The sequence below is a fragment of the Triturus cristatus genome, chromosome 3_2 (assembly GCF_964204655.1).
Source record: "Triturus cristatus chromosome 3_2, aTriCri1.1, whole genome shotgun sequence".
Classification (NCBI taxonomy): Eukaryota; Metazoa; Chordata; class Amphibia; order Caudata; family Salamandridae; genus Triturus; species Triturus cristatus.
This window is the reverse complement of record NC_140584.1, coordinates 832,505,866-832,518,081: the sequence shown is the minus strand read 5'-3', so window position 1 is coordinate 832,518,081 and position 12,216 is coordinate 832,505,866. Positions and strand designations below refer to the sequence as shown.

General features: G+C 43.6%; 1 protein-coding gene across 1 annotated transcript in view; it reads right to left on the bottom strand.

Moving 5' to 3' along the window:
• Window positions 1–12,216, bottom strand: part of SERPINF2 (serpin family F member 2) — a 248,280-nt gene that overhangs the window by 81,492 nt on the left and 154,572 nt on the right. Inside the window, exons 5-6 of the mRNA XM_085649072.1 lie at window positions 7,477–7,933; window positions 6,257–6,400 (exon numbers count right to left, since the gene is read on the bottom strand). Coding sequence (XP_085505198.1) covers window positions 6,257–6,400; window positions 7,477–7,933 — 601 coding nt within the window. The remainder of the gene's footprint in view (window positions 1–6,256; window positions 6,401–7,476; window positions 7,934–12,216) is intronic.

Here is a 12,216-nt window from a genome sequence, read left to right as displayed (position 1 = left end):
ATTAAAGAAGTCTTGTGTTGTAGGTGGGCACAGTGATAGAGAATTCTCATGGTGTAGGTGGGCACAGTGGTATCAGAAATCTCATGCTGTAGATGAACACAGTGATATTGAAGACGTCTCATGGTGTGGGTGGGCACAGTGATATCAGAGAATTATCATGTTGGTGGGCACAGTGGTATCAGAGAAGTCTCATCTTGTTGGTGAGCACAGTGATATCAGAGAATTCTCATGTTGGTGAGCACAGTGGTATCAGAGAATTCTCATGTTGTAGGTGAGCACAGTGGTATCAGAGAATTCTCATGATGTAGGTGAGCACAGTGGTATCAGAGAATTCTCATGATGTAGGTGAGCACAGTGGTATCAGAGGATTCTCATGTTGAAAGTGGACACACTGATATCAGAATTCTCATGTTGAAAGTGGACACAGTGATATTAGAGAAGTCTCAAGTTGTAGGTGGACACATTGATATAGTGAGAAGTCTCAGGTTGTTCCATTTCTGGCATAAGCAAGTTATTCAATTGTGTTTTTCCTTCACATTCTGGGACTTATAATTTCCTAATTATTTATGCAGAACTACAAGGATGAGAATAAAAAGAAAATGAAGACTGGCTAAGCTACTCATGCTTGATATCACTATGTCTAAATATTGCACATTGAGAGAGACCCTACTAAATATCACCATGTGTCCCAATTGTTAAAGACAAATGAGCGCATCTTCAGACTATTTGTACAGCATTTGCGTTATTCCTTTAGAGCATAGAAGTCTATTCGGGGGATATCAGATTAAGGGCCAGATGTACGACCTTTCAGTTAAGGGAGTCGCAAATTACGCAGAATTGCGATTCACAAATTGGACTTTTCTGCGACTCGCTAAGCTAAATGTACAATAGTATCTCAAACACTGTTTGCAATTCCCAATGGGGTCACAAATTGCATGCCTCATCAATATTGATGAGGAAAAACCAATTTGCGACCCCATTGGGAACGGCTAGCACTCACAGGGATGGTGGCCTGCTGGGGTCAGCAGACCACCATGTCTGACTGCTTTTTTTTTTTTAATAAACCAGTTCATTTTTGTAAATGCAACCTGTTTTCCTTAAAGGAAAACGGGAAGCAGTTAAAAAAGAAAAATTAAACTTTTCAGTTTCCTTTTTAAGAGCAGACAGTGGTCCCTAGGACCACTGCCTGCTCTTAAAAAAATATTTTCGCACCCATTCACATAGAGAAAAGGGTTCCCTGGGGATCTCTTCCCGTTTGCGAGGGGTTTCTCACCTCCTATTAGGAAGGGACGCCCTTGGCACGCCCCTTCCTAATACTGAGTTGCAAACCATATTTTGAGAGTCCCTAATAGGTTAGCGACTCACAAAATATTGTTGGTGCCTGGGGCACACTAATTTTGCGGTCGCAAATGGGCTGAAACGGTTGTATATCTGCCCCTTCAAGCCAATACACCTTGGTATATATAATTAACTCAAACCTTTTTAGAAGCACTCACAGTCACTGGATGAAGTCATCACTGATGTCATCAGTGATGTCAATTACTGATGTCATTTGAGATGTCATCAGTGATGTCACTGACCATGTCATCAGTGATCTAATATGTGAGGTCATAAGCAGTGCATTGCGGGGGCGCAAGTTATAGTTAACTCAGGTAACCATAATGGCAGACTTTCTCTGGTTTTGTATGAATAAAATCTGACCTTAACTATAACGTCCCTGTAACCTTTGTATTTTTAGTGAATTTCTAAGGTTTTTAAAAATTCTATTTGTTATCTATAACGTCCTTGTAACCTTTGTTTTTTTCAGTGAATTTCTAAGGTTTTTTAAAAATGTTAATTCCTCACTATAACGTCCCTGTAAGCTTTTGTTTTTTTGGTGCATATCTGAGGTTTTTAAACTAGCAGTCATATTTGCAGAGTGGTAGAGAAAGGGGCTGGGCCTCTGACCAGCTCTCAGGAATTCCGCTGCGTAGGACTTACAAGAGGTACCAGGAGAGCTTCTTGGCCTCCAAGGTCCCTCTGGAGCCATAGGGATTTTATCCCCCAACTAGTAGTGTGCTGGGAGGCATGTTTGCAGAGCGGTGAAGAATGGGGGATGACCGCTGATAACTTCTCAGCCATCCTGCTGTGTGGGACTTACTGGAGGAAACAGGAGGGGTAGTTGGCCCCCAAGCACGTCCTTTGGGGCCAACTACCCCTCCTATTACCTCCAGCAAGTCCCGTACAGCAGAATTGCTGAAATCTGATCACAGGCCACACACCCTTTCTCCACCACTCTGCAAACGCACCTCCTGACAAACTACTAGTAGGGGGATGAAGTTCCCTTGGCTACTGAGGGTCCTTGGGGCCAACTTCCCCTCCTGTTACCTCCAGCCAGTCCCACACAGTGGGTTTGCTGGGAGGTTTTCGGTGGCCATGCCTTCTTTCTCCTCCACTTTGCAAATGCGCCTCCTGGTGCACTACTAATTGGGGGAGGAAGTCCCCTTAGCTCTTGAGGGTCCTTGGGGGCCAAGAAGCCCTCCTGTTACCTCTAGTAAGCCCCACACAGCTGGATTGCTGAGAGGTGGTCAGAGGTTACGCCCCCTTTCTCCACCTCTCTGCAAACACACCTCCTGGCGCACTGCTGCGTGGGGGATGAAGTCCACTTTAGTCAAAGGGGACCTCATTCCCCCACCAGCAGCGCACTGAGAGGCGCTTTTGCAGAGTGGTGGAGAAAGGGGCGTGGCCAGAGGAGGGTGGGTTGCATGTGAATCTGTGAAAGATGCCAATACTGAGGTACTACAGACCTTTCATAGATTCACATGCTTAAACCAGAATAGTTAACAGTTAGACAACATAACGTGTATTTGAAAAAGCGCATGTTCACCGTGAAGGGTATCTTGGCGCTGAATAACAGATGCTTATTGTCATACATGATTGTGGTATCAGCTCTGGCTTTCGCAATAATTTCTCTACAGTCTTGAGGAATAGTCATGTTTGCAAACTCATTATGTTCAGGAGCCAGGCCAACAAGTGCAAGGATGTCAGATCCAGATGGAGTACTTGGTTGTGGTCCATTGTCAGTAATGTAAGTAGAGGTTTCAGCTGAATGGGAGTCTTCTTCGATAGGAGTAGTAGTTTGGTGAAACAATGCTGTCTGACTCATCTGGAAATTAGAATTATTTGGCATGGTTTCCTCTTCATTTGGCTGAGAAGTCTTGAAAGTAACGAGATCAGGGAAAAAGCGTAAGCAAAGATCTCTGATCATCTGATCGAGAATGCATTCCCTCACGATCCCTGCTGTGGGTGTCAACTTGCGTAAAACCGGCATTTTCGGTATTCCTGCATCATCGCAAACAGATCTAGATTTGACAGCTGTTACTGGTCTTGCTCAATGTATCTGCCAGAACATTGCTTGTCCCTGGAACATGTTCCACCCTGATTGTTATTTGTTGTTATAGAGCCTACTCTGAATTTGGTAACCATTCCACTCATTGGGTGTCGATTGATTGTCAGGGATTTCCCCTTCTTCTCTATCCTCATCCAAGGAAACTTCCTCATCCGTAAGCATCACTGCAATGTTCAAAGTTGGTGTTCTTCTGGGTGTCTGAGGCGTAGGAAAAGCACACGCAGGGGGGGGTGTATTTGAGGGGATTTCAGCAGTCACATTAGCTGTGATGGAGATTAAGCCTTTGTAGATTCCACAAACCTCCTGAAGTTATCTTACAACAAACCTTGAAGGTCTTGTACTAAAGTTATTGGCACCTGAACCATGCCATCTTGAAGCGGATGGTGAGCATAATGTTGGAATTGGTACATATATTGAGAAGTTTTCTCAATATATTGTTGTGGTCCTGAAGAATAATAATAGTCATAGCATTCCTCTTCATCTTCTTCCTGATATTTAAAATTTAGTTTGGAAAGACTGTGGGCCATCGCAAATGGTCGTTTATCATTCGAATCCTCTTCATCTAATAAGTGGCTTAGTAGGAAAGGAGAAACTTTTCTTGGAGAGGTATGCTCCGGCCGTAAAGTATCCAATTGTATTTTTTTTCTCTCTACGTTCCACTTGCAACCTTTATTGTCAGTGGAGACCTCTTTCCCGTCGTCAATTGTTTTTTCATCAGCAGTGCTACCATCGTCAATGGTGCTATCATCGACATCGCTGTCGTCAAAGGTCTCATGATCATCAATGTAGTTGTTGCTGTCTCTGTGGATGTCGACTTCGTCATTGGTGTTAATGTCGACGACAATGTTGATGTTGATTTGCCAATTCCTGTCGCTGGCACTGATGAGAGGTTTTTGCAATGTTATGCCAAACTAGGGGAGGGAGTGGTAGGCTCAGATTGTATTTTTTTCTGAGGAAACTTTCTTTTTTTTCTGTTTGTGAGAGTACTCTCCTGATATCTTTGCTCACTTGAAGACTCATGATGGTTCTTTTTTAATGCCTTTTTTGGTAACTCTGAACACCGCTGATCAAGTGATCATTTTTTGTTTTGTAATCTCATTTCTGTTTTTGACGAATCCTCACTATACTCCTCAGAAATCAAAGCCTCCTTAGATTTAAATGTTTGGAGCCATACAAGAAGCCTCCCCTCTCTAGCTTTAAGAATCTTGGAAGAAAACGTATGGCATATTTGAGAATCCTTTACGTTGTGTGAAGGATCTAGACAATAAATACACTCCTTGTGTGGGTTTTCTGAGTGAAGTAATTTCTTCCCACAAGGTTTAAAAAGTCCTCTTTGTTGAGTCTGACATTGTACGTAGTCAGATCTTGGCAGGTGCTGGTGAGAACTGTCTTTCCTGATGAATAAGCCTCTACAATGAGATAAAACTGGTAATAAACTGAGCAGAGCTTAGGGAGACTCTCATCACAAGACGTGCAGTAGAAAATTTGAAGGAATGAAGCCTTTTGTGGTGAGTGTTCTAGAGGGTGCTGTCGCCTGATTGACTGAAGTTTGGTTCTTAACAAATGAATGTGGATATGCTACTAAAGTGAATGTTTTCTAGCCATTGCAGGCTATGTGTATTATACTGTACTGCTTTATAATTATACAGTGGGAATCCATCTTAGACGATGGCGAATTGTTCAATCTAGGAAAGATCCAATACTGGAGAACTACTTTTTTTGTTTGTTAAAACACTACATGAGAGTGCAGATGGTTTTCTGCTCTATTCATCATGTGCTTGTATCCTCCCTCACTCTGTCTCCTACATCGCACACTTGTAGTGCTCTCTCACCCTTGTGCTACTGCCCCTGCACCTCATGTTGCTCTGGCACTGTGTGCTTCTGTCCCCACACTCCATGTTACTTTCTTTCATCGATGGCTTCTGACCCCCACACTCGATGTTGTTCTCCTTCGCCTAGTTCTCTTCTACCTGTTGCTTCTCCCCGACCGCCGTGTTACTTCACCCCATCCTACTCTTGTAACCAGCTCATCTGTTATATATTTATATATTTTTTTTAAAGCACTATGAACTCCATTTTAAAACAGCATTTTTGTGGTACTCTTTTTTTATTTACCCATCCATCTCGGAGCTGTAAATAAAAAGACAAAACAGTGCCCTTTGTAAGTGTGTGCATGTGTGTTGCCTACAAAATGATGCGACAGTCTTGTCATTAGGTATTTTTGTCACCTCGGTGTGCAGCAAACGTAATGCTGTTTAACATGGCTAAAAACATTAACAAAGCCAATAGGTCTTATAGGTGAGACCTATTTGCTTTGCCAATGCTTGTTTTGCTGTGCCACGGTCTGGCTGCTGGCAGACCCTGACCTATTTAGAGTACTGCTCAAGCCCATTCACTCACACACCGGTGGGAGGGGTTATCCCCGCCCCCAAATCTGGCAAACACCGATTGGCTATGGCCACGGTGTAATTTGGCTCATCAGGTGGACAGGCGGTGAGGGGCTGCAAGCATTGGGATCGCCCATAAGATAACCCACCATGTTGGCATATTTGTTATGCAAATAAATCTGCAGCAATTTTCTCCACAAAAAAGGTGTCTTGTCTGTTTATTTCTCCAGGATATTGCTGTGGGGGGCGATGGGGAGTGCTGCCGATATTGGCACTAAGCCCATTCACTCACACACCATCATAGATCCCAGTGAGACTCAATGTGACTTTGATTATTCTAACTCACTGACACACTGACACTCATACTAAGGCTCACGCACCGACTCCTTCAAACACATACTCACTGCACATTCATATTTCAACTGCCTGAGATTACGGACCCTGCTCTGGTGAGCTGGGGCGCACAAGCAAAGGGCCTCACCTTTTCCAATGTACATGCGCGTGGCAAGACGAAGAAGTCGCGAGCCCAGCTCCTTCCGCACAGTTTTCAGTGTGCGGTGGAGACATTTAGCCGACTCCACGTGAAGGGTCCGTAAGAGTTTCTTCTCAGTCTCAGATCCTGCCCCTGTGAGGCAAAAAACAAGACCGTTTTTGACACACTCTAAAACAACAATTCACATCTCACGTAACTTCCCTAGGAACAAGATTTACACAAGCTTAATTCACACAAATGTACTATTTATATAAGGCTGTTGACTTCTGAATACATTCCCACAAGACAATGCACGTGCACACAAAACAATAGTGCTTTAGACTATTTGCAATTGTGTGCTTCTAGTGAGTGTATGTGAGTGTGTTTCTGTGTATAGGTAGGTGTATGAATAGTAACTTATATATTTGTATCTGGAGTGTGTGTATAATTGCATATGAGTATAATCAAGGAAGGAAATGTATGTGTTTATTTAAGTCTGTGGTGGTGTGTTTGAAACCGACGTGTAAATACCAGGCCCGCAACGCCCATTGGGCTCAAAGGGCTTCAGGCCCCCTCCCCCTCCCCCCCGTTGTGTGTGTCAGCCCAGGCTGAGACAGCATCCCCAGCTGACGTCCGTCTTATTGCAGCTGCACCCGAGTACTTCACAGATCTTTAAAAGACCATTTACTTGTTAACAAGGCTTTGTTGTGCTTTTACCCCTTCTTAGAGGTCCTGCATCTTTGCTCAGCTGATTGCTGAAAGAATTAGCCCCCCCCCCCCCGAAATTTGTATACCCCCCCCTAAAAAACAAATTGCCTCTAGTTGCTCTTCTGGTGAATACGTATTTAGGGGAGTGTGTAAATAATTGCATTTACCAATGCAAAAGAGTGGGGGGGGGGGGGGGGTACATTTGTGGGCATATCTGTTATGTGTTTATGTATAGCAAACATTGTGTCATTGGTATACCCTTATAGTTTTAGTGGAGCCCTCTACCTTCTTGCTCTGTTTCACAGGATTCCATCACCGACCGGATTGTGTTGTTTGTGAGCTGTAATATGCAGATATTAATGGGAATATAGCTGATATTTTGTTGTTGAAAATTTGATGTGTTGTAAGTATGTAGTGTGCAGCAGCAGTTGCTGTCAAGATGTGTGCACTCTATCTTAGCTATTTGGCATGTGCATTGCATGTAAAAGTATTTATAAGGGCCTGCGCGAGAGTCAACTGACCTAGTGCGAGCTGCGAGAGTCCCAGAGAAATGCTGAGCGGGGAGAGCACTATGTTGGGCTCCTTGGAGTCTTGGTCCACCAGCTTGAAAAGGTCAACGCTGAACGCCATCATGTTCTCAGAGAGCCTGCGCATGCCTTCCAGAGAAGCATCCTGATCACAGCTTTCCTCTTCACCTTCAATCTCACCAGATGTGGAGGGGTCTCCTTCCAGTTCAAGCTCTTCCTTGGAGCTTGTGGGTGTCTGGCTTTGTCCTTGGTCAGCACCAGTGACCTCCTGTGGTGGTGCTGTGCTTGATTGGGGGGTGAGGTTGACTGTTTCCGGCTCTGGTTGAAGCACATTCGAATGTTCTGAGACAACATCTGTGGCCTCTGTGTGCTCTTCGACGGTGGTAGTGATAAATGTTGATTCATACACAGGTTCTTCGACTGAATCACCCTTTTCAGCTTCTTCTGGGCTCTGTTAAAGTACAGGACAGACAAGAAATAATGAAAAACCTTGGCGGACTGAGTATCAATACTAAGCTTCCTCAGAGACTGCAATAAATAAATGTTCTCATCTCACCAGGGTGCGATGAGTAGGAGTACTTGCTTGTTACAAGGTACAGTGTGAATCCCTGTTCAGCTTTCACACAGAGGCAGCTGAGTAGGAATATTCACTTCACAAAGGCCCCAATGAGTATCAGTGCTGAGCTCTCACTATGGCATAAAGTGAGTCAGAAGTCCCCTCTTACAAAGTAGAAAAGGATTATCAGTACTATCCACATACATGATCAAGCTAGTACCAGTGCTAGCCCGTTACCCGGGGTAAATGAGTATCAGGGGTCAATTTACATAGAGCACATGAGTATCAACACTTCCCTCAAAGAGTGGACAAGGATTATCAGTAATACTCCAAACAAATGGTGAAACGAGCATAAAGATAAGCCTTTCATACAGGGCAATGAATATCAGTATACCCTCTTCTTACACAACAGCAATGAGTATTAGCACTAATCTTAGGAACCTTTACTCCCATCTAAAAAAGAGGCACTAAGCCTTAATCTTCACATCACATACTGTGCAGTGGCAACAGATACACACTTCTTACATGATGGCAGGTCATGATGGCAGGTATTTCAGAATGCTAAGTTTTGTATATCAACCTAGAAAAATATTGAGTCCAGAAAATCAGTTCAGTTTCAGTTTGAAAACCTTTATTCGATTTTAAGGAAAATCATAAAAGTGCATTTACAAAATACATCACACATAAAACAATAAAATAACATTCCAGGGAGCATGATAAAATGCATATACAATATACAATTCTAAAGCGCGGAATGCATTGTAATAGATAACAGCTACACAAAAAACAATCCGCCAACAACCAATAATTCTAATATCCAAAACCTCCAAGGGTCTGCTAAGAACAGAATTATAAAAAGAACAAGACCTATGATCAAAGATAGTCTGATTAAACAGACATTAAACATTAAAACACAGTACTGAAGACCAATTATCCTTCCGTAGATCTACGTGCTTTAACCGCCGCTTTCAAAAAGGAACTAACCAGAACATCAAATACCACTATAAAGCAAGGTAAGTATATAGAAGTATAGAAATACTACTGCCAACTTTACATTTAAGTACTTTGGTGATATATATATATTATATATATATATATATATATATATTTACTGACAAAAACAAAGGTTACAGGGACGTTATAGTTAGGCTGACATTTCACTCTTACAAAAACAGAGAAATTCAGCCATTATAGTTAGTGAGCTAACTATAACTCGCACCCCCACATAGCTCTGCTTATGACCTCACATATTACATCACTCATGACATGGCCAGTGACTTTGTCACGTGGTTTTAGGCCACTCCCTATTTACGGTGCTAAGTTAGCTCAATCACGTTAGCTGTTGGAAAGCCATCTTGTTGCTTTTGCTGCCTTTGCACCCGACACTGTGGTTACATGTTATTCATTTGAGAAATGCAGACTCGCTCTTGTCTCAAGTGAATGTTATTTATACATCCTTAACAGTTGCTAGTGCCCTTGGTCTGTACATCGAGTAAAGAACTGTTCTAGGACACTAGACGGTGCCGGCTGATTGTGTTCAGGGTGATCGTACCACTGTTTAGTCATAACATGCACGCAGCTGCAAATACCAGAAAGTCGTGGGCTTTAATATTTAGAGCGCAGCATGTTGTTAGAGCATTCGATAGAAGAGCTGTTGCAGAGAACACTGAGCTGATCCTGTAATGTGATACACCTAAGCTGATCTATACGGTATGGGGTCCCCTATGCAAGCCTATGAGACCTTCTAATAGTCTAATAATATTTTATTAGTTACTAGAGAAAGGAGGGTGGTTGTTTTCCACTGTCATTATTAATATGATCGCTCCTTTCATTTTCTATGGAATTGTAACAATGCTAATGGTAATGATCTTAACCATTTGTCTGCTTATGTTAGCCAAAGTACTGTATAACAGGACTCGAGGTTTATGAATAAATTCTTTAAACTTTACTGTGTCTTAGTTATTCTGTTGTGGACTGATATATATGTGCAAACGGGTATTTCGGGTTCCCACCATTCCTGAGAATAACTAAGTCGCATGTTCTGGGTTGTCTATACATTGGGACCGCCGAGCTAAATCTCGGATAACGAATGTGACACTAAGCTAGTCGGATAAGGGGTTCTTAGTTCTGAGGGGAGTTTCTGGTACACCACAATTCTCTAAGGTTCTGGTTTCCTGCGCATAGTTCTGTGCATACGCAGAATCCCTACAACATGGCGCACCTAACGTTTGGTCTTAAATATCTGAGATGCCTTAGTAGTGCTTTTTATTAGTCCACAACGCCCTCACTCTGGTTTCCGGTTAACGGGAGTGACGGTATAACCTACCTAGGTTTTAGGCTATAGGTTCTTTCAAGCTTGATAATAAAAAAGGTTACACTAATCTAAGCCCAAGTGCTACTAAAGATCTCGTTGTATCTTCTTTTTAGTCCTAATGGCGGTAGAAATTCCCGCTCATAGTAGGGTGTCTCTACGTGCTCATTTGAGGACGTACGGGGTGCCTGATGACGGGATGGCAGTGGTGTTTGTCGTAAGTGCAAGTGCCACTTACCCTTATGAGTTGTTTTACTCTTGGGTTACCTTTGAGGCTGTGGAAGATGTCGATAAAACGTTCCACAAATACACTGCTACGCAGGTGCCTCTTCATTATACCCCATATATGGCTTTAGAAATTCCTATTTTAACCTGGCAGCACACTATTTGGTTTAATGGCGCCCTCCCCCACACGGTCACCCCGGCGAGACTGGGTCCTTTGTCTATTGAAGGAGCTACTTGGCCGGTGCTGGCCGGACATACACCTCATCCACGCTACCTGACGGTAGGAGTGGATAGCTTACGTATACTACACACAACCCTGATTACGGTCCATAGGGCGTTAGTGCAGTATGTGTCGCGCACTATACAGGTGGGGGCACCTGTAGTTGCGGGACACGGGGCTGATCACCATCATGCGGTAGTGATCAGTCCTGTAATGGTAAACGCGGTTGTTGGCAAGCGCCCCCAGAATAAGGATGAGTATCCTTATTGGCTTGCAGAAAAATTCGATCAACTAGAAGCCGTGTTTCCTAACACAAGTCCTGTGGAAAAACACAGGATACTCACTATTACTTTGCCGAAAGAATTAGTCCCAGACATTGTCGATTGTGACAACTGGGGCAAGGTCTTTGCCGCGACCTATTCGAAGTGCTTCGGCACTACGTCTATGTCGGTACTACCTTCCGTTATCAAAAAGGTCCAGGAGGACCATGGTGCGGAAGCAGCAATTGAGTTGGGAATGCGGCTTATCGACAGCTTCGATATAGTATGTTCCATGATTATGGGAAATCTCAAAGGAGATGCCATGCAGTTTCAAGTGGGAAACATGATGGCACTAATTGCAGATGACGATAAGCCGAGGGAATTTGCAAAAGTTATTGCGAAAGCCTATAGGATGGTTGGACGTAGTGCTCTAGGCGTGAAACCCGTCATCAAAATTCCTGATGTAGTACAGCAAACTAAAGTGAGTTCGTCTACAAAAGACGATAAACCCAACTTTCCAAAACAAAATTGGCGAGCTAAAAAACAAGAAAAACAGCAACAGAAACAGGATACTCGTCCTGCCTCTCCTGTTCAGGCGTATGTTGAACGCACTTATGATTTGCGTGATCGTTCTCGTATTAAGTCACCTGATAGGTTTCAGGTTCCTGACCAGCGCTCTCCTCGTTCTTCACAGGAATCAGCGGCTTCACACTTTGGTGGCGGAGACCGTGGGAGAGGCCGGGGTGCTCAAGGTCGAGACCAGCCCCGACAGGCGGACGGAAAAGGCAAGCAAGAAGATTCTGCACGTCCACGTCCTCAGTTTCAGAAAAAGAAAGTTGCTGCAATCTCAGCGAAGTATGCCTCAGATGGTGCGGACACAGCTTCTGAACATGAAATGGGCGCTGATGCTGCTAGACAGCGCGGCGGAAGTTACAGTAGTGCGGGGAGCACTGCGTCCATTTCTGGAGGCGACAGCAACTAAAATCTATGTAACAGTAGAAACTGCTGATACTCGCGTAGCCCCCCCTGAGAGATTATTTGACGTAGTCCTCAATATTGAGGGTGACATACAACGAAAAATTAATGCGGTATTTTGGGATAATCTGACGACCACCTATGATATTCTATTGGCGGAGAAAGATTGGCCCCCGGCTTTCGTTCT